General features: G+C 37.5%; 5 protein-coding genes across 5 annotated transcripts; 2 read left to right on the top strand and 3 right to left on the bottom strand.

Moving 5' to 3' along the window:
* Nucleotides 1-419: 419 nt before the first annotated feature.
* Nucleotides 420-4,724, bottom strand: LOC111809929 (uncharacterized). Its single transcript, XM_087117278.1, has 2 exons — nucleotides 4,611-4,724; nucleotides 420-4,521 (listed from the first exon to the last, which is right to left on the bottom strand). The coding sequence occupies exon 2, from the start codon at nucleotides 4,444-4,446 to the stop codon at nucleotides 667-669; it is 3,780 nt and encodes a 1,259-aa protein (XP_086973404.1). The 5' UTR covers nucleotides 4,447-4,521; nucleotides 4,611-4,724; the 3' UTR covers nucleotides 420-666.
* Nucleotides 4,725-5,389: 665 nt separating this feature from the next.
* On the bottom strand, nucleotides 5,390-8,668 carry LOC111810267 (dicarboxylate transporter 2.1, chloroplastic). Its single transcript, XM_023696924.2, has 4 exons — nucleotides 7,632-8,668; nucleotides 6,535-6,848; nucleotides 5,833-6,281; nucleotides 5,390-5,753 (listed from the first exon to the last, which is right to left on the bottom strand). The coding sequence occupies exons 1-4, from the start codon at nucleotides 8,487-8,489 to the stop codon at nucleotides 5,638-5,640; spliced, it is 1,737 nt and encodes a 578-aa protein (XP_023552692.2). The 5' UTR covers nucleotides 8,490-8,668; the 3' UTR covers nucleotides 5,390-5,637.
* A 3,828-nt stretch (nucleotides 8,669-12,496) lies between these two features.
* On the top strand, nucleotides 12,497-13,140 carry LOC147789376 (uncharacterized). The gene has a single exon (XM_087117342.1). It carries the CDS (start codon nucleotides 12,503-12,505, stop codon nucleotides 13,043-13,045), a length of 543 nt encoding a protein of 180 aa, XP_086973468.1. The 5' UTR covers nucleotides 12,497-12,502; the 3' UTR covers nucleotides 13,046-13,140.
* A 2,533-nt stretch (nucleotides 13,141-15,673) lies between these two features.
* LOC111810133 (uncharacterized) lies at nucleotides 15,674-16,401 on the top strand. The gene has a single exon (XM_023696715.2). The coding sequence runs from the start codon at nucleotides 15,788-15,790 to the stop codon at nucleotides 16,124-16,126; it is 339 nt and encodes a 112-aa protein (XP_023552483.2). The 5' UTR covers nucleotides 15,674-15,787; the 3' UTR covers nucleotides 16,127-16,401.
* Nucleotides 16,402-17,293: 892 nt separating this feature from the next.
* Nucleotides 17,294-20,661, bottom strand: LOC111810132 (2-oxoglutarate-dependent dioxygenase 19). The gene is given in 5 exon segments (XM_023696713.2): nucleotides 17,294-17,678; nucleotides 18,634-18,961; nucleotides 20,088-20,323; nucleotides 20,400-20,561; nucleotides 20,563-20,661. Coding segments are annotated over 5 exon segments (1,059 nt in total). The 5' UTR covers nucleotides 20,647-20,661; the 3' UTR covers nucleotides 17,294-17,429.
* Between the last annotated feature and the right edge of the window lie 1,023 nt (nucleotides 20,662-21,684).

Below are 21,684 nucleotides of genomic sequence, written 5' to 3'. Positions count from 1 at the left end.
AAAATTTTAAAAATAATTATTCTCAGTAAATTTTAAAATTTAAAAACAATTATGTATAAAAATTTAAATTTTATCTCTAATAAAAAATTTAAGTTTAATAATAAAAATTATAGTTTTGAAAGTCTATGAATTAAATAAATTCAAATTCAAGTTCGTAAAAACTAAATTTATAATTTACTTACAAATTTTTTAACCGGTTAATTTATATTTGATCATGAAAATGTCAAATTCATTCTCTCATATTTTAATCATCTCCGCGAAATTTATCATTTATTTTTGCAAAAATAGAAGTTGAGATTTACAACATAGTATCCAACACATATAAAAAGCGGGATAGGGATTTGGTGGAATTAAAAGCAATTCTCGTCCTTATCCCCATTTAGCTAACGAAAAAATCTCTCCCTACTTCCTCCTTCGTTCCCCGGGAAAAAACTCTCCCTACTAAACTGTTATAAAACTCAAAAGTATTACAGATAAGAAGCAGATTATAATGCTAATCCTGCTAATCAAGGACATCATCCATCTAAATACAATACAAAGAGCAAAAACCCAGCCCATTTTGGTTAAGCAGTTAGAATAAGCGAAGGATCAGTTCATAACTGTATTAATATAATATCATCACATTGGCAATGGCAACACTTACTATTGGAAACAAATGGAGGAGTTTCAGATGAACATCACCAGTTCCGGCCGGCAATACACATTGTTTTCTCCATCCTCTAGTCCTGGATAAGCTGCAACAAGAGCATCCTGAGAACCAATGTACAATGAGTTATAGATTTTCCAGTATACTTCTCGAACTTTCCGAGCAGGGTGGAAAAGCCCCTGCAGGCAGTAGTTGAGCACAACCGCTGCGCCCAATGCCACCCTCATTCCTTCCACGGCCTCCATCACGGCGTTTATGACGTGTGGTGATGTTTCGAATATGTTCGGCCATACGTAGTTTAGCAAGTGAACTAAGGCATCCTCACACCCTAAACCGGCTACCCCTAGAGCCATATGTTTCACAGCAGAGGCTGCAGTTTGTCTGTGGACCAGGTCTCGGTCCATTAGAGCATCCTCGAGCAATGGCGTCACAGCATATATGTAATCCTTTCCCATTTCACCGATATACTCGAAAAGGAAAGAGAGAGACTTCAACACACCGTTTTGTACATTAAGCTCTGGCACACGATACTCATTCATTAGGGCAGGCAGAACGGTAAATGGCGAACAGGTTTCTGCAACTATAGCAATGGCGACAGTAGTGCAAACACGATTCTGCCTCTCCTGCACTTTTAGATTGTTCAATAAAGTCGCCAAAACATCCTGTGGCCCAATGGCTTTAGCAATGTACCCAAATGTGTTAACCGTAGCACGACGGATTCCCTTCTTGTGGGCTTTGAGCATCTCAAGCAACTCAAAGCAGATCCTCATCCATTCTCTTGCTGGAACAAATTCAGCACCACGATCGGCAATACGACCGACAAGGTCAATGCAGTTCTCTTGCACTTTCTCATGCCTGTTCTTCAAAATTGGCGTCAATCTGGGAAGCAAATCCTTGATCGGAGGCGTCATCTTTGTCATACCAATGACATTCACAATAGCCTTTAAGGCTCCCAAAATTGAACCCAGAACTTCTGGGTATTCTTCTCCCAAATATTCATATAAGACAACACCAAGATGGCCCATGAGCTGTTCCTCTTGGCACTGCTTCATGACGACTGCGATCCTTGAAATAAGATCTGCGGCTTGCTGCCTCACTTTCGCGCTCTTGTTATTCAATCGCCACTTTATGGTACCACAAATCTGGGGAAGATACGGTTTTACTCTCTGTCCAAGAGAATTGACAACTGCGCCAAACCCATTAAGCATCACGTTAGCATCATCACTGGTCTGCTCTTGGAAGGCATAAAGAATCCCATCGATCAATAGCTCTTCTAATCGAGCATCGATATCAGATGCACCCAAGTTCGCAACAACTTTCTCTATTGTTTCCATAACCATTCTTCTATAAGGTTCACTTTCATCCTTGAGATCTTCAACAACTCGACCTACGATATCGGCAACACCGACTTTGTTTGCTATCTCAACAGTTGTGTCCACGAGTTGCTTGTAATTTCTACGATCTAAAGCCATTCTACGAACCCAAAAGTTCCTAAAGAATTCTGGGAGAATATCGTTACGGATATAATCAGCCTCTACTCCCTCAGTGCTCACACACTGCTTGACCACTTTGAGAACAATTTTCTTCATCTCTTCATCGGGCGATTGGAACTCTCGAATTAGAATGTACATCACTTCCTTTGTATAGTAGCAGGCATACAATGCATCCATCAAAGGAATAATAAAACCAATTGCCTTCAGGAAAGCAGCCAACACCTTACCACGGTGCGACCTAATACCCTTCCACAGTGGCTTCAAGACTGAGTCGAAGCTTTCAATACCATACGGGGCTGCAGCCTCAGCAAGTGCAGCTAGAGACAAAGCGGTAATTGTCCTCACCTTCTGATTCTCATCATTAAGACCATGTTCTATAATTTCTACAAGAGACCTAAGATGTGGTAGAACAGCGCATCCAATGAGAATAGCAATCTGCTGAACAATCTTAATTCCAGTATGCCGTGCTTGCCATGATTTTTTACTCTGACACACAGCTTTCAAAAATGGAAGAAGAGCAGGAATTCCAAGGGCAGAAGCAACAACACTAAAAGCCCTCGCAGTGGTATTCCTAACATATTCATCGATGTTGTCAATATCTGGACGCATTGCAGCAATCATAGTAGCCAAACCAGCTGCTTTACTAAGATTGGATATAATTTCTCTACCTTCTACACGTGCATAGTAATCTTCATCGATCAACAATGGCTCAATCACAACAAGAATTTTGTGCACATAGGGACGAACCAATTCATCCAATTTATAAAGCACTCTGTCAATAACCTTAACCAGAAGATGCCTCTCCTGGTCCTCCAGAGTAGGCTGCATAAGGAGTGGCAGAATGCGGTTGAACAAGGGGCCTGCACCGAACTCACGAGCCTTATCAGTAAGCTGCCTTAAAGCTGTTTTCCTTTGAGGAGGTGTTCCATTCTTAACCTTGAGTAGGAGCTTCATAATCTTCCGCTCTTTCTGCTCTTCTGGAGACAATTCCTCCTCATCTTCCTCATTCAACAATGCCCCAAAGTATTGGTAATCCTCAGGCTTCATGAATGGCAAGCCACCAGGTGCTTCCTTTGGAACATCAAACTGCTGGCCACGATTCTCCTCTGGGATGGCATAAAGAGGAGTTCCCATCGGAGTTGGTGTGGCGAGCAACTTCCTTGCAGGTGTTCGAATTGGCACATAGGAAGCAGGAGGGTCCAGAATCTTATATCCCTCTTGTGGAAACATGGCATCAAGTTCTTCATCAGTCAATGGGCGGTTCCTCTCCTCAATATCTCTTTCCCACCTCATCAAATTATACTGCTCAGGGGTCATTGGACCACGCAAATTGATAGCCCCAGGTGTTGGGGTAGCCAGCTCAACCCCTCCAACAGGAGTCACACCGGGGGTAAATGCAGCAGCAGGGGTTGCTCCGGGCATAGGAGTGGCACTTCCCATTGTTGCCGGGGTCTCATCCCATCGTGATCGCTGCCTTTTTGGAGTTGGTGTAGCCATTCCAGCAAGTTTAGGAGTTGCATCCCAAGTCATTCCGGCAGGCGTTGCACCAGGGGTAACACCACCAGCTGGAGTTGCATCCAAATCAACCAACCTCCCAGGAGTTGGAGTCTCATCCCACCTATTCCTTCTCCCCACACCAGGAGTGGCATCCCCCACCCGGCCTGGTGTCGCATCCCACCTTCCAGGCGTCGTATCAGGCAAATCCCAATCCGAGGTCTTCGCTTTTTTTTCTCCACCATCATCCTGCGACTGATCCCACCTATTCCTCCTCTTCTGAGGCGCTGCAGCTGATTCCTTCGGTTTCTCTCCAGACGCCTTAGCAGCCTCCTCTTCTTCCTTCTTCTTAGCTATAGCCCTTAAAGTCTCCTCCCTCTCCCTCTTCAACGCCTCCTCTCTCATCACCTCCGCATAAGTCCTCACAGAGGGATCCGGCGTCTTCTCACCCGCAGCGAACGCATCATGCCGCTCAGGCGATATCACCCTATTCAACCTACGTTTCCTATAATCATCCTCTCTATCGATAATCCTCTGCGGTTTCTTAAACCCTATATCATCATCTTCTTCGCCACCTCTTGGCATCTCCTTTAACAGAGACTTCGGGGCCGTATAAGAAGCCAACTTACGAGCAACCTCGTTGTCCAAGGCTTCAAGGTTCTCATCGTCCTCATTAACCGGGATGGAAGTCACATAACCCGCTTTATCATTACTACCATAAAGATCAGTATCGAAAGTCACTGAACTAAGAGAAGCCAACTGCTGCTCCAACTTCCTCCTCTCCTCCTGAGTTTTGGCAATCTCTAAATCCATAACTTACGCCTCTTGCCCAGAACAGAAATCGAAGCCCCAGAAATTGAAATTCGGCAAATGGTTCCGTGGATTATACTATATGGATTTCAGTAAGAATAATTAAACAAACACAAAAATAGAGAAATTGAAAAAGATAGAACGCGAAGGTAGAGAAATGAACTGACCTGAATCAAGTACCGATTTCGAATGGCGAAATCTTTCTTCTTCCTCTCTACACTGAAATTAAAGAATCAGATATTTAACTTTCTAGGGCTTTGAGATGAGGAGAGAAATGCACTCCGAAATCTCTCTTACGAATTCTCTTCAGCTTTTATAGATGTGGTAACCGACTCCAACTGATCGCTCCAATGGGCGGGTCGAACTTATTCCCGGCCCAATTGCCCGGAAAAAAATATATAATTTTTCATTAAATTTTTTGGTTAAATTATAAAAAATATATATATACTAATTTAAAAATATTCGCTAATTTGATCTATATAATTTTATAATTACATTTTGGTTATATTTAAATCTTCCAAATTTTTAAAACTAAATACATTCAACAATCCTTTTTTAAATTAAAATTTTGAATCCTTTTTTAAATTAAAATTTTGACTTAAAAAAGTAAACGGCATTTACCTCTTGTAAAAGTTTTTTGGGTCATGGGTCCACCACTAATAGATATTGTCCTCCTTGGAATTTCCCTTTCGAGCTTCCCCTTAAAGTTTTTAAAACGTGTTTGCTAGAGAGATTTCTACGCCCTTGTAAAGAATGTTTTGACGTGAGATCTCACACCAATAACGTTGTCCTAAAGCAGAGTTAAATGAAGATCAACAAGTTCGAGTTAAGGTCGTTTACATCCAATCAACCGACCGATCGTTTATAAAGAAGAAACAAGTTAATTTCTGGAAACCAAAGCCGAGTGAATCGAAACATAGAAATCAAGAACACAACACAGAGAAGATTCAGAAACTCAGCTTTTCAGATTGTTTTCCACCAAATTATGGATTTAATTCATCATCAATTTCCCTTTTCACTGTTTGAAAAGGTTATAAGACAAGGCAAAATTTAATCTAAATCTTTATCAATGCCACCATCGGTAGAGCCAGAGAGAGGAAGGAGAAACAATTGGGTCAGGACTTCCGGTGGGTACCCAAAGACTGAGCAGAGCATGTACAAAACAAAAGACTCTTTGGATTCAAGATTTCATGTTCAGTATAGACCAAGAACCTTCCACCAAATACCTCCAGCCACAATCCAGATAATACCGTTTACGAGCGCCATCACGAACCCGATTTTGAATACGTCTGGTAGGTCGACATAACCCGCTGTTGCAATGAACGAACAAATAAGTCAGTTGATATCCATTGTCTGAATTCAAAGAAGATGTTTGATGGGCATACATACCTCCATAGTATACAGCAGCTTGACCACTGCTGTAATGAGTCAGAGCGCCGAAGAGATTCGTGTTGTAAGCTAAGGCCAGAGCTGCCAATACCCCAGGCACCTTGGCAGCCAAGTGCATCGCAAGGAATGCCGAGTATAAAGCTCCGACGTGACCGGTTTGGCTAGCGAAGAGGTAGTGAACAAAGAAGTAAGATAGCTGAAGAATAGCAAAAGCTGCAGGCCAGCTGAGAGAGAGAGATGTCAACAAACTGGCCACACAATTGGACATCCAGCCAACCAGACCGAGACTCGTCAATTGGCCCGCCATGCCCACGAGGACAGCAAACCAAGCCAACGTGTCCCAGGCTGACTTTTCGGCTAAGCAGTCTTCCCAGTTTAGGACTCCGAGTGTAAGGAGTGTTGATAAACCAATCATTGCAGCTACAACACTAGGAATTTGAAGGGCCTCTCTGAAAGTAAACGAAAAAAGCTTAGTTCCAAACCCAGAGGGAGCAATTAACAACTAAGAGACCATTATTAACATGCATAAGAAGTAGCAGCAACTTTCAGGTCCTAAGATTATGCTAATGCTTTAACCAGTAGAAGACGGGCATGATGAAGTAACGAAAACGCCAGCCGAGAAAGTTACACATTCTTCTCTAAACACGATCACATCACTTAAGCAAAAGATTTATATGATAATGCACAAGTAATACTACATACCCAGCTATCCATAACGAGACTGCAATAAGCATGGTACCGACCATGACCCATTCATTTTTGGTGACAGGACCCATAGCCTCCAACTTTTTCGTCGCCATGGCTGGGGCGTCGGGTGTGTTCTTGGTTTCGGGAGGAAACAGCTTGTATAAGATTGCTGGAGTTGTTAAGAGACAAATGATGGCTGGCACACTAGCAATTTTGGCCCAAGTAAGCCAGGGGCTAGATATTTGCACACCAAGTTCTTCAGCCAGTTTAAGGCACAATAAGTTTTGAGCAGCAGCAGTTAGGAAAAGGGCACTAGAGTTACCAGCACTCTGTCACCAAATAAGCAGGTAATAACGAGTTACAGAACGTATTACTTATCAGCACATGGGCTCCAAAAATGCTCGAGATCAAAATGTTTTCCTTGTTTGACATATCAACAAATATTTATAGACAGAATTCAAGTTATGCAAACTGATAACGGTAGCAAACATTCAAGAAGAAGATCGTCATAGATGTAACTCGATAACAGCAGCTAAAACGCCCCAAAATGTACTATAGTGGATATGATTAGTGGTCAGTTCTTCCTACCCATACTATATGCTATCAAAATCGTTGTTCTTGCCTAATCGCTTTTAGCTTACAACATTGTTTTCAACGTCTTTCCTAGTTCATGTTTTCCAAAACATTTCACTCAAACGTGACTTGAGGCTCGAGTATATGCTGACGTTGTCCGCGAAGTCCGAATTTCTCACAGCTAACTTGTTCGTTGGGTTAAAACAAGTACAACACAATTGTTCTCCCGAGAAAACGATTATGACACCAAGCCCCAAAACAATGGAGATCACAAAAAGTTCATCTAATTGGAGAAAAAGGGTGTTTAAACTATAGCTTTTGTAAGGAGCATAGGGCAATAAAAGGGAAAGTATCTAAAAAGTTAATGAAGATATTGTTTTTGTTGTTGAGAAGTCTCCAAATCCTTTCAAACCACACAAGCCAAAGAATGATTGGATAAATTGAAGTCATAGAACTAACAGTCAGCAGGCAAAGATTTCCCATGGCAGGAGAACAAAACAACAGAGCAAGAACGATAATGGAAAAATATAGCAACATACCTGAAACTGAGACTGAATTAGATAAGCACCGATCGTTTTAGACGATGGGTCGTTGGGTTTACTATCAGCAGCAAGCGACAAGGACTTGATAATGGGCAAGAACACACCGCCAGCCCTGGCCGTAGTGCTAGGCATGGCAGGGGCAATCAATGCCTCACTGAACGTCAAACCGTAAGACAAACCAAGCGTACTCTTACCCATCCATTTAACAAAATACGTCGCAATTCGATCCCCCAACCCAGTTTTGACAAACCCACGAGCGAAAAAGAATGAAATAACAATCAACCAAATCACCTCACTAGTGAAAGCATTAAAAGCAGAAGCAAACGTCAAAGTCTTAGTAACAACAGTCATAGTGAGGCCAAGAAACGCCCAAGCACCCACCGGCAAGGGACTCAAAACGAGTCCAGCAATCGTGGACAAGAAAATCGAGAGCAACTGCCACGCTTGGGCAGAAACCTCCACCGGTTTCGGGACGGCAAAACGAACAATTAAACCAATAGCGATGGAAATCAGAAAAGGGATTGGTTTAGCACCTTGTTGGGGAAGTGGGGTCGGCGGAAGTGGCTGCTTCTCCGGTGATTGAGAGGCACTGGTTCGTAATTGATGGGTTCGCCGCAATTTGGGATTGAAAAGCGGATTGAAAAGGGAAGAAGATCGGGAAATGAAAAGGGGGGATTGGGGGATCGGTGGGGCTGATTGAAATAGCGAAACCGAGCGATATAAACAAGGGGAAGTGGGAAAGGACTGGGAATGGGGAATGGGTTTCCGGCGGTGGAGGAGAGAAATTCGAGCAATGGGAGAATGGCGGGGCAAGGAAGCGGTGGTGGAGACAGATTGGAGGGCAAAACTCTCCATTGTGATGAAGATCGGTAAGAGACAATGAACGACGGCGGAGGACCAGGAGAATCGAGAGATCAGAGAGAAGGGCGAAGTTTATGGCGTTTTGAAGCAGACGCAGAAGCAGAGCGGATTGAACGAAGTGAGTGAGTGGGGCTTGGTGGTGATTGCTGGCTGCTAATGCCTATGGCGGAGAGTGAATTTGGATGCCGCTCTTTCTTTCCGGATGTAGTGAACCACATACACTATTATGCGCCGCTCTTACGTGTCACTTTTTTATTGCACCACCTATTTTTCTTTTAATTGTGTATTTGTAATATATTACACAAATTTTAGATTTTTATATATTTTTTTCTATCTTCCTGTCCAAAAAAAAAAAATGTTGGATCCATTAGTTATGAACTTACTTGAGTTGGTTTTGAAAAAGTTAAAAGAGAATCGAGAAGTTTGGTTGTTACAGTGATATCAGAGCCAGACACGGAACGATGTGCCAACGAGAAAACTGAGCCTGAAAGTGGTAGACATGAGCGGTGTGCCAGCAATCGTGCTGGAGCCCAAAGCATATGGTTATATATATATATATATATATATATATATATATATATATATATATATATATATATATATATATAGTAACTATTAATTATTTTAAATATTATCTACCTACTATATTAATAGGATCATTTTCATTTGGTATATATTCATTCGGGTGCTATTTTATTTACTTGAATATTACAGAATTATGTCCGAATCGGCTATTATTATAATTATTAATATTATTATAAACGTAAATAGGAAATAAAATAATGTGACATTTTAAAGATATCATAAATCAAATTTAAAATGAACGGTGTACATGTCAATTTGATTTGTATTCAACCTACTTCTATTATATCAATAATTTATCGAATATTTACAAGTCAGACTCATCGCTGACCTAATTAAATATTCTTAAACTTTTTAAATGTAGGTATGGTTGGATTGTAACTTTATTTTTGGGTTAATAACAGAACAAAAAAAAAAGTCAACCCACAAAATAAATCACAAGGAAAAAAATCTAACTCAATCTAACTTTTATGATTTGGGTTAGGTAGTCTGAGTTTTTTAAATTATTATATTATATGAACAATCCTAACGATAAAAAAAATTATAATATGAACACAAGAATACCTACTCTCGTAATATTAAAAAATTTGGTTGCATTCATGTCCGCTTCAATTGAGCAAAGAACGAAACTTTTTATTTAGGGTTATGGAAAATTGACGAAAGAGACCTTTACCTCACTCCCTTGGCTTTATCTCCTAATGGATTGATTCTTCCCCATCTTCACTTTACCTTTTATTTGTATTGAAAAGTTAAATACTCTTTTTTTAATGTTTTTAATTTTGTTGTAATTTTTCTATTTTTTTTTATAAATAAAATAATAGTTTAATTTTAAAATTTTAATTAAAAAATTAAAAAAAATATGAAGATTTAATATTAAAATTTACGTGTATTAAACTATAAAACCGTTAATTTTATATGAATATTAAAAAAAAATTATGAGAATTATGAACTGTTCTGCCTAACTGGCGGAGCATGAACTACTCAATCCCCAACCCTAATTCTGACTTTTCCAATTAATATATATTTTATACACTCAAAAAATATATTTTTTATTTGTTAATTAATTACGTTAAAGGTTTTATAATGATTAAATTTTTTTATCAATGGCTTCTAATTTCGTATATAATGACACGTATTTATCAATTATTTAAATATAAGTGGTTAAAATTTTATGTTTAACCCCCAAATTTGGCTTTTCTAAACAAAACTTTATATAATAATCGGTCAACTTTGTTTTTAATTAAAATTTTAAATTTCATATTAAATTATATGACATAAGTAGCATATATTATATTTTTATTTATCAACTTACCTGTTTATTCATCATTATATTTATAAATATTCTATTTTAGGTATTTACCGTTTTTTATGAAAAAAAAATATTATTAAATTATAAATTAATTAGTGGTTCAGATCATTTATTTAAATTTTATGAAAGGTAAATCTGTAAAATATCAATTTATTTATATTCAAATATTTAATTAAAATCAACTTAATGTCTAATTTGAAGTCTGTCTAAATAATTAAATAAATTATTTTTAAGAATGGTCGAATAATACATAATAAAAAAAATATAAAATAAAATAAAAGTAAAATAAATGTATATTAATTATACCAAATATAATTTATATGAAATCAATCCAATTCAAATAAAGGTCATAATTTAAACCAAACTGTTTAAGTTAATCGAGTTTTTTGAATCATTAATTTTTTCAAACGACGAGAAGGAGTAATTTATGGGAGTTTTAAAATTAAATAAGACTTAATTTTCTTATAGATAAGATTTTTGAATTGTTATATGAAAATAAAATATTTTAAATTATAAATAAAAAAGTATTAAAAAAAATAAAAAAAATAAATTAATTAAAAAGTACAACTAAATTATAAGAAGTACAACTTACAACGCATGTATCTCTAGTAAAAGTACAAGTTGTTTTTTAAAAATAAAAAATAAAAAATAAAATAAAATAATTTGTTGGTGGGATAATTAAAAAAAATAGCCTTAGGGCTTATAAATACAATAAAATTTTGCACATTAATTAGTCGTCTCTCAAAGTCTTCTCTTCCTCTCAACAATGGCAGCTCGTCCCTCCGCCGTTCTGACCGTCGTGCTGGTGGCGCTGCTGCTCGTTAGTGTCGCTTATGCGCACGAGGGGCACGTGCATCCTCCATCCTCCGACCCCCATGTCGCTCCTCCGCCTGAACACAACGCCGCCACCGCCGGGAACAGCCTTTCGTACTTTTGGTCTATGGCTATAGCCATGGTGGCTTCTTCTTGGATGCTGTTCTAATTTTCAGGGAACTTCAATTCCTCTGTGAAGTTCATATCCAAATTTTATTTATGTATTTTCCCATTGTATTTTCTTCAATGATGGTGTTTGATTTTGTTCTTGTGTAATCTCAAGTAATACGACGTCGTCGATTTAAATAATAATTATGTCGTATATTTTTTTTTATACTAAATTTCGAAATATTTGTTCTGTATAATTATCCATTCACGTGGTAAATATTTGAAAATTTACTACAAAGATCAAAGTTTATAAATATTACTTTTACCGAAAGATAAACTATAACCTCGACTAAAAAGTTAAATATTCAAATTTTTTCCGACTAAGTTGAATTAAAAAATAAAAAATTGAGTGATAGCTATAGTTCCACAAAATCCACTAGCTAATAAATACAATAATAATAATATTAATACACGTGTAAATAAATGATTGGACCAAGAAATTAGCAAGTCCATTTTTGTTAATAAATACAACTCGAATTTTTATTTTATTAGCAACTCAATTTCTTGAGAAATTGTGTGGGTTGAGGATAAATAATTTAAAAAAGACTATGAAATTAAATTAAATATATGTTTATATATTTTTTTAATTAATAATTTCGGGTTGGTTTGAGTCGGGATAATAAGTTTATATATTTTTAAATTGGTGTCTAAATAAGCGTGTCACATATTTAATATTTATTTAAATAACAAAATGATTAGAAATAATCTTAAATTGAGAACTACGAAATTCTGACGCTAATATGGTGAATTTATATCTGATTTAAAAACAAATTTTAACATTTTTATGATTATAATTTACATTTTTATAAATTATATTTGGAAAATAAGAAAAAAATTGGTCGTTCATTAAAAAAATAAATAAAAAGAATCTTGTATTTATTTATTATTGTTATTTTTAATTATAAAGACAGCTTTTATGGTACTTAGTGGAATGGCACAAACTAGAAGTAGTAGAACTCCATAAACTTTTTTTTTTTTTTTTTTTTAATTTCATAATATAATTTAAAAAATTAAGAAATCAAATAATTATATATTTTTATCAGCCGTTGGATCTTCATCTTGATTAAGTTTAATCTGTTCTATATATACTCTTATTTTCCTCAACTTCTTCACCGAGCTCCTTCATCTCTCAACAATGGCTTCCTTCGCCGTTCTGAATATTATCACGGCGGCGCTGCTTCTAATCACCGCCGCGGCCAACTCTCCCCTACCATCTCCAGCGCCAAGCCCAGAATCACCGCCGTGGAAATGGACTCCCGATACAGAGTCGCCGTCATCTCCACCAGAGATGGAGCCGCCTTCGCCGTCAGTATCTCCACCGGAGCTCAGCCCCGTTCCGTCATCCGATACCCCGACTTCGCCGCCAGATGCTAACCCACCAACATTGTCGCCGGCCGCTCTACCGCCGGCGGTGAAGAGTCCCGTTCACGCGCCGTCGCCGTCGAAAACGAAAGCACCAGCTCCTGCTCCGTCGAAAATGAGTCCGACGCCGGCCAGGGCGCCGAAATCATCTGCTGCTCCAGTGAGTAGTCCTCCGGCGCCGAATGGGGAGATGGAACCACCGACGCCCTCCGTAGCTCCGACAGCGCCGAAGGCGGATAACGGCGGCGCTGCAAACAGATTCGCCATTGGTGGGACAGTTGCATTTGGATTAATGGCGGCGGCTTTAATCGCTTAAATGAATTGGTTGCAGATTCTGAATTTGACAATTTTAATGTGTTTGAAGCGGATTTTTGAATATTTTATTACTGATTATAATTGTGTTCATTGTCATTTGAGAAAGTTTTAATTTGTTAATTTTTTTTGTTATTAAATATTGTGGAAATTTATTGTTTCGTTTCATGAAAACACAAATGGATAAAAGAAAATTTTAAAATATCAACCCGTTTTAACCTATAATACAAATTTAAAAAATATTTAAAAAATTTGTCTAGGTAAAAATCAAAATTTAAAAACAATGAAATTGACAATCATACGTAGCAGTAGCAGACCAAAACTGTATATATGAATTAGAGATAAAATTAAACATTAAAAAGTTTGGATGAGGATAGATGAGAAAAAAAGCCCAATAAAAAAGCCATTATTACGGTACTGGCCCAAATTTGAGCCCAATCTAAACAGCCCAATAAAAATAGCCCAAATTTGAGCCCAATAAGAAGCATTATTATACGGTATCGGCCCAAATTTGAGCCCGATAAGAAGCCATTATTGTACGGCACTGGCCCAAATTTGAGCAAGTGAGCCCAATGAAAAGCCATTATTGTACGGTACCGGCCCAAATTTGAGCAGGTGAGCCCAATGAAAAGCCATTATTGTACGGTACCGGCCCAAATTTGAGCAGGTGAGCCCAATGAAAAGCCATTATTGTACGGTACCGGCCCAAATTTGAGCAAGTGAGCCCAATAAAAGATTATTGTACGGTACTGGCCCAAAGTTGAGCCCAATAAAACAGAGCCCAATAAAAGGCATTATTGTACGGCACTGGCCCAAATATTAGCCTACTAAATTAGGGCCCAATAAAGCCATTATTGTACGGTACTTGCCCAAATTTGAGCCCAATAAAAAGTAGCCCGATAAAAAGCCATTATAGTACGGCACTGGCCCAAATTTTAGCCCAATAAATTAGAGCCCAATAAAAGCCATTATTGTACGGTCTGGCCCAAATTGAGCCCAATAAAAGCTTTAATCTATTAATCTATGATTCTTCAATTTTTGAAGTGTAACTCTTGTTGTTAATTTCAAATTTTTAGGATTTAAATTTTTAAAAATTGGAATTTCAAATATGTTCTAAAATATATATATTAATCACTTAAATTATGATTAAGTTGACTTTAGTTTTAAACGATTATGGAGAAATGTCAACTCTTTAATATATATATATATATATATATATATATATAATAATTATGTATCATTAAAAGAGACTCATCATAATCATCAAATGTAATTCATGAAAAATGACACACGATGGCCGGTAGAAAAAAAAGTCAACTCTTATATTTGTAAATTAGGGATGAGTATTTATTATTGAATGAAACTATGAGTATGGTAGTGATCTCATCGAATAACTTCTTCCTTTTGGAGTTATTTGCATTTATTTACTTATTTACTTTAGTTAGTAGCTCGAGACATATATCGTAAATAAAAAAAGTATAAAGTTCGAAATCTTACTCCAAACGTGAAAAATGGGACAACCCGCATCACAAATTCTTAGATTTTAAGGAACAAAGTTGTGGAATTTAAAATGGTCCATATATAAACATAAAGCAAAAATTGAAAGGGTTTTGGAATGCATGCTTTGTTGAACTTGGTACCAATCATGTGGGTTTGGACAAAAGAGAGAATTTAAGTTACAAAGAAAAAGGGAAAGTTCTGACAAAATAATGCCTTATCATACTTTTTTTAACTTTAGTAAAATATTTATTGAGAGTAGTTTACTCAAATATTAATGCTTATAAAGCCATTTAAAAATAAAATAATTATTTTTCGATAATTTAACCAATTCGAACTACCCAAACTAAATTATAAGGGTTAGGTTCGGTTAAATTCCGTTCCGTTTATGGGTTTCCATTTTTTTTTTAATATTTAACGTTTGTAACTAATATTGTGATGCATTGTGACTTGTAAATGTTTTTATATTCGATTAGAGTAGTGGGTAGTGAACCCTATTCGAGTATCTCGAGTTACCAACTCAATTGACTCGAAATTTCGGACTAATAAAAAAAATTTCAAAATTATAATTATTAAATGCCAAATAAAAATATAGAAACTAATAAATAACTTTTTTGCCAGATTATAATAAATATACTTTATTTATATATTTATACTTAGTGGGACCTACCCTACAATCTACTGGCCAGTCCACCTCCAGGCTGTGCCACCCTTTAACGGTCATGTTTCTGTCCAAAGCTTTTTTCTGACCGTTTATAATTTCTCGTATCTCAGTATTTAATTAAATGATTTATTATTAAAAAATGAAACTGTTAGAAATTCCAATAATCGAAATCGTCCACGTGTACGTTTGAGATCAGTTGACAGCTCTGCTTTTATGGTGGACCCGCACCGCGGTAAGCCTAAGGCAACCCAGCTTGGATTCTTCACGAAAAAAAGACTATCTCTTTTGAGCTATGATTGGCTATTTTCAGCTTTACGGCAAACTTAAATTTGGGAGTTACATCTGCCGTTGATCACGCTGAGATCTTTGATTAGAATTTGTACTCCGATCTAACGGCTGGCGTGGCTTTTACCTTTGACTCTAAGGGTTTCACTGTTTTTTTTCCTATATATACTTCCTCCCTGCCAGTGGCTTCTTCTCAAACTCAGAACTCGCTTTCTATCTCTCTCTCTTGATTCCTTCATCTTTCTCTCTTTCTCTCTCTAGATTCTTGGTTTTCTTCTCTGAGTTTAATCGTTTATCGAAATGGCGATTAGGAGTTTTGTGGTGATGATTTTGGTGGCATTGTTGATCGGCTCTGCAATCGCGCAATCGCCGGCGGCATCTCCGTCATTGTCTCCGAGGAAATCACCGTCTAAGGCTCCGTCGGCGTCTCCGTCAGTGAAGTCGCCGAAATCCTCTCCGGCCGCGCCTACTCCGGCTTCTTCGCCATCTACTTCTCCGTCTCCGGCGGCTTCTCCTTCCTCGATCTCCTCGCCGCCGGCTGACGCTCCCGCTCCGTCAGGTAGCGGCGCCGCTTCGATCTCTTTCTCGGTGTTCGGATCTGTGGCCGTTGTTCTATACGCCGTCGTTTTGATGATCTGAGAGCAGTCAGATTTGATTAGTTCTCTGCGTTTCTCTATCTGAGTGATTTATTTATAGCAGCTTCTGAGTACATTTTATCTTGATTTTGTTTTTCTTTTTTCTTCTTCTTCCTTATCACAGTGTCTTATGGATTCTATACTTTCCTCTTCTTCTTCTTCTTCTTCTTAATCTGATTTAATTTGTTTCATTGTTTCTAGCTATGGCGATTATGTGTTTGCTGTTAACGGATCTCTTCTGTATCTTCATCATATATTAATTTATAGTCACTTTTTCTAGATCCTTCTCATTTTCTTTCTTTTTTTACTTGTTAAATTAGAAACGAGGATTTCACGTCTTTCCAGAATATCTATTATAAGACGTAGTAAACTACTCTTAAAAAATTCTACAATATTGACACATTTTTATAAAGTTGAATTCAATTATCAATTGCACCTCCAACAATAAATTGATATGACATTGCTATGTTTTTTTAGTACCTAAAACTAAGCAATGCTTAGAAAACAAAATATGTTTAAGCATAGTCTAATTTTTTAATAATGAGAAGTTTGCTTAGCAAAAGATACACACTAGCTGGTGTGACACATGGACTGGAGTGCAATGTCGGCACACTTGTATCGTCCAATAATGTCCTTGAAAAACTTACTTCAAAGGAATTCACCAACGTTTGTTCTCACTATGACACATGTATGTGCCATAGGGTAGCTTGTTTAGGCTATAGAGCTTAGGGGTGATGGAGAGCTGACATCACGTCATTTAACAGGCATTTTCAAGCAGAGGTCTAGACATGGTTTTAATCAATGATGGTGTCGTGAATCTATCCTACATTTCTCCAATTCCTTGAACCGAGCTTTAGAACTAAATCACTTTGATTGAAAGAATTGATTATATGGAAAGAAAAGTAGTCAAAATAATTAAAGGAAGTGAATTTGAAACTTTTTAAAATTATATTTTGACTAATTATTAAAAATATCTCTAAAAACTTTCAAAATTAAAATAAAATAGGTACCCAAAGTTCTGAATGGGCACATGGGTTGGGGTTGGATGCTTCATATCTTGGTCATAAAAGTTGTCAAAGGCCCCATTGTACCTTTGGTGGGAGGACACATAACCCGAGTTTTTGGACGATGCACAGAACCCATTACTCAATGTTTAGATAACACTAGAAAAATCACGAGAGAACATGATAGATACCAAATCTGAAGTACTGTAACGGTTGAAAGTGTCGAAGATCTAAAGAGATCTCACAATCTTTACACAATACAAAGTGATTTAGAATCGAAACGAAACTCGATGTCTACCTATATCAAAGTAAACGAATACGATCCAAGCAAGATTTTCGTTCGAGTTTATTACTTTGAAGCATTTCCATATAATCTTTGTACATGATGCTCTTGAACAAAGGAGGACTGTTGTGTTTATGAAGCAATTCAGGGAGAGGAGCAACCAGTGTTTGAGATGATGGCCCAATTGCCATGGCTATGGAAATCCTTGTGGCTTTGTCATTCACCATTGCTCTGTGCAAAACGCTCTTGTATTTGCCATTGCTCATGATCTACCACACCCAATAAGGAAAACAAATAAATTCAAACCTACATTTTTATTCTTGTTACAGGGTCGAAATGGTCTTTTACATTCCAAGATTCTAAAACGTTTCGAGAAATTTATTCCAAATATACCCTTGAAGAGTTCGACTTATAAATCTACAAGGTACACGTGACATTATTTACCAAATCAATTATGTAAATTGATACGTCATAAGGGTGTTCAAAAAAACTCGATGACTTCAAAAATTGACCAACCCAACCCAACTCAGTCTGTATGGTTTGGGTCGGGTTGGATTGGGTTATGAACTTACTTTAGTTAGGTTTAGCTTCAAATGAATAAAAGTTTTATGAATTGAGTTGGTTCAACGAAATTTATTATTAATTTTAAAATATATAAGATATAATTATATATACGTATTTTATATTATTTTTGTTTAATTATTTGGAAGGTAATTTTTCAAAATAGAATTTGAGTTAAAAATAAATATATGATTAAAAAAAATAAAAATTTAAATAAATAACTGTACGTAAAAAAAAATTATGATTGGTTCATTATTTAATGAGAGTTGTTCGAGTTCAAAAAAATTTAAATAATTGAGTTGAGTTTAAAAAATGTCTCAATCGGACCAAACCGAACCAAACAAAAAATATTCCTAATATATAAGAATTGATATAAAAATTGTAGCTATTAGGTGAAATAGTAAAATGGTAACGACGATATTAATCTTCAATATAGATGTAAATGATATCACGTATGCTTTCTAATTTTTAAATATTCACGTCAATTATCCTCCTTTATTTTAATAAAAAATATACTTTTCGATGCAAAATTTCAAAACCATAAGGTATTTTTTCGAATAACTTTCAAAATTTAAGTGTAAAAAAGAAACTTTCAAGATCGATCGAGAAGTATAATTGAAACCACCCTAATGTTCGAGATATAGGAATTGCGTGGGTGCGTACCTCGAGTTGATCGGCCGTGTTAACAAGTAACGCGTTGGGAACGGGATTGACAGTGAGCCATTGATGATCATGTAGGATTTGAAGGCCAGCAACATGGTTTTGAAGAAGAACAGTGAGAAGGCACTGATCAGAATGAGGTGGTAAGCCCCTTGCAAGCTGTGGCTGTGGACATGGTGGATACAAATTTGCTGCAAACAGTGTTGAACTTGACTCAAGATCTGCTGCTTTCTCTATGTTACAGGCTTCCAATCCCAAGCTCTCTGATATTCCTCTCACCAATTCTCTTGCCATTTCTTTGATTCTCTTGCTGTACTCTTCCAAGATCTCCCTGCAATAATCAACCAAATGTTTCACTATTCTCCCTTGTCGAGGGCGTGTCGAGCTGCTTGATATGTCGCCCGATTATAACAGTTCAAGCCTACCGCTAGCAGATATTGTCTAGCCGTTAGTCTCATGGTTTTAAAATGCTTTTGTTAGAGAAAGATGAGATCTCACAATTCACCCCCTTGGGGCCCAACGTCCTCACTAGCACATTTCTCGGTGTCTGGTTCTGATATCATTTGTAACATCCCAAACCCACCGCTAGTAAATATTGTCTGCTTTGACTCGTTACGTATTATCGTCAGTCTCGTGGATTTAAAACGCGTTTGTTGGGAGAAGTTTTCACACCCTTATAAGGGATGCTTCGTTCTCTTCTCTAACTGATGTGGGGTCTCACACTCCATCCCTTGGGGGCCAGCGTCTTTGTTGACACACCATTCGTAGTCTGACTTTAATACCATTTATAATAGCCAAGCACACCGCTAGTAGATATTGTCTGCTTCGCCCCGTTACGTATTGACGTCAGCCTCATGGTTTTAAAACACGTATGTTAGGGAGAGGTTTCCACACCCTTACAAGGAATGTTTCGTTATTCTCTCCCACTGATGTGGGATCTCACAATCCACTTCCCTTGGGGGCCAGCGTCATGGCTGACACACAACTTGGTGTCGGGTTCTGATACCATTTGTAACAACCCAAGCCCACCACTAGCAGATATTGTCAATTTCAACCAATTACGCATCGCCGTCAGCCTCACGGTTTTAAAATTAAGTAGAGATTTCCACACCCTTGTAAGGGATACTTCGTTCTCCTCTCCAACTAATGTGGGATCTCACAATCCACACCCCTTAAGGGTCTAGCGTCCTCGCTGACACACCACTCGGTGTCTGACTCTGATATCATTTGTAACAACTCAAGCCCACCGTTAGCAAATATTGTCCGCTTTCAGCTCGTTACATATTGCTATCAGCCTCACGGTTTTAAAACACGTTTGTTAAGGAGAAATTTTCACACCCTTATAAAAAAATGCTTCATTCTCCTCACCAAACGATGTGAGATCTCACACCAACAGACCTGAATCTTGTTGAACGTGAAAGCTCGATTTCTTACTAAAAGCAAAAAACACGACAAACCTGAATCTTGTCGGTTTAGGTGGGGAGTGAAACTTGGGATGAACCAAGACCTTCAAATAATCTCTCCAAAAGAACACCTCCTCCATCTTAGGATTGAAGCTGGTGCCATATCTGATGGGGTCAAGCACATGCTTTGTTTCATACTCTCTCTTCTCCTCTTCCTTTAGATCAAAAAATTCTCTACAAATCTCCACCATCTCCTTCATCAACCCCTCCCCCACTCCATGGTTGATCACCTACAACGAGCTTATAAATTTAATATCGCGAGCGAGTACTAAGCTTTTGAGTTTAGTAGTAATTTGAAGGACGTACCATGAAGAAGCCCCAATCATGGCAGGCCTTGCCAAGCTCATTGACCACTTTGGATCGTTGATGGGGAGTACCAGTGGTTAGGAGAGAAAAATCAATGGTGGGGATCGAATCTTCGACACCGTGTGGAGCTGCATCGGCGGTGGTGGCGACATCGTCTGAGTCAGTCGCTGGTGGTGAAGATGTAAGAGGAAGGAATGGAGGCTAAGTTGGGGGTTTCAGCGATGGCTTTAACGCTAGGCAGCGCCATTGGACACAAGGTTCCAATTGAATAGCCTGTCATTTTAATACAAATGTTAAAGATGTAGATGACTCATCAGTTGACGTAGTGGTTAATCCATCCCCGTCTTTAGTTGATCGAGTAGTTCACTGGGGACATGTAACCTCAAAAGAATCGGGTCGAACTAGTGCACTTGATTCGATAGTACCCTATTTTTAGAACGTCTAGTGCCAAAATTCACTGAATAGGTAAATCGTCAAATCCCTAAAACGAAAGCCTATTCTATTGTTCGCTTTGACCCATTATTGTCGTTAGCTTCACGATTTTAAAACGCATCTATTAGGAAGAAGTTTCTACAGTCTCACGAGAAATGTTTCATCCTCCTCTCCAACTGATATGAGATCTCACAATCCACCCATTGAGAACCCAACATCCTTATTGGCACATCGCTCGCTGTCCGACTCTAATACCATTTGGAACAGTCCAAGCCCACCGTTAGCAAATATTGTCTGGTTTGATCTGTTACGTATAGCCATCAACCACACAATTTTAAAACGCGTCTATTAGAAAGATGTTTCTATCATTTGAATGCTTCGTTCTTCTCTCCAACTGATGTGAGATCTCACAATATAGTTTTCACTCGTACTTCAACAAAAAATTCTTAAATTCTCTCTCTATATTTTGATGTCTTAGGTCGATGCTACATAGTTCGTTTTTTTCGACGAATTTGAACAGGATCCACACGAGAATAAATAATAATAATAATAGTTGTTATTATTATTAATAAATGTGAAATTTCAATTTGAGTTGAAAAATAAAATAAAATAAAAAATGAATGTGAGTGAGTCATGGGAAGCACATTCTTATCAACAAGAGCCATCTGTCAAGAGGTCCCTCCTTATCCACATCGCTGTTTGGCCAACACAATTATTATTTTAATTAATTTTTTTAATGTCATTTTAGAAATTAAAAAAAAAAACTAATATTAGTTAAAAAATAAATGAAAATAATAAATCGTCGTAATAGCGTTTATTAGATGAGTTGAATATTATAGTTTGTCGTCTAATG

This window comes from Cucurbita pepo, chromosome 14 (assembly GCF_057944985.1).
Source record: "Cucurbita pepo subsp. pepo isolate OVF chromosome 14, ASM5794498v1, whole genome shotgun sequence".
NCBI classification, from domain to species: Eukaryota; Viridiplantae; Streptophyta; class Magnoliopsida; order Cucurbitales; family Cucurbitaceae; genus Cucurbita; species Cucurbita pepo.
The sequence above is the reverse complement of the archived record's forward strand: the minus strand, read 5'-3'. Positions and strand labels throughout refer to the sequence as shown.

What these genes read in the sequence shown, in the direction of transcription:
- LOC111809929 (XM_087117278.1), bottom strand. Translation starts at nt 4,446, where the DNA reads ATGGATTTAGAGATTGCCAAAACTCAGGAGGAGAGGAGGAAGTTGGAG.
- LOC111810267 (XM_023696924.2), bottom strand. Translation starts at nt 8,489, where the DNA reads ATGGAGAGTTTTGCCCTCCAATCTGTCTCCACCACCGCTTCCTTGCCC. An exon ending in TAATTCAGTCTCAGTTTCAG is followed by an intron (nt 6,849 to 7,631) that starts GTATGTTGCTAT and finishes ATTTGGTGACAG; the next exon opens with AGTGCTGGTAACTCTAGTGC. An exon ending in AGCTGCTGTATACTATGGAG is followed by an intron (nt 5,754 to 5,832) that starts GTATGTATGCCC and finishes TCATTGCAACAG; the next exon opens with CGGGTTATGTCGACCTACCA.
- LOC147789376 (XM_087117342.1), top strand. Translation starts at nt 12,503, where the DNA reads ATGGCTTCCTTCGCCGTTCTGAATATTATCACGGCGGCGCTGCTTCTA.
- LOC111810133 (XM_023696715.2), top strand. Translation starts at nt 15,788, where the DNA reads ATGGCGATTAGGAGTTTTGTGGTGATGATTTTGGTGGCATTGTTGATC.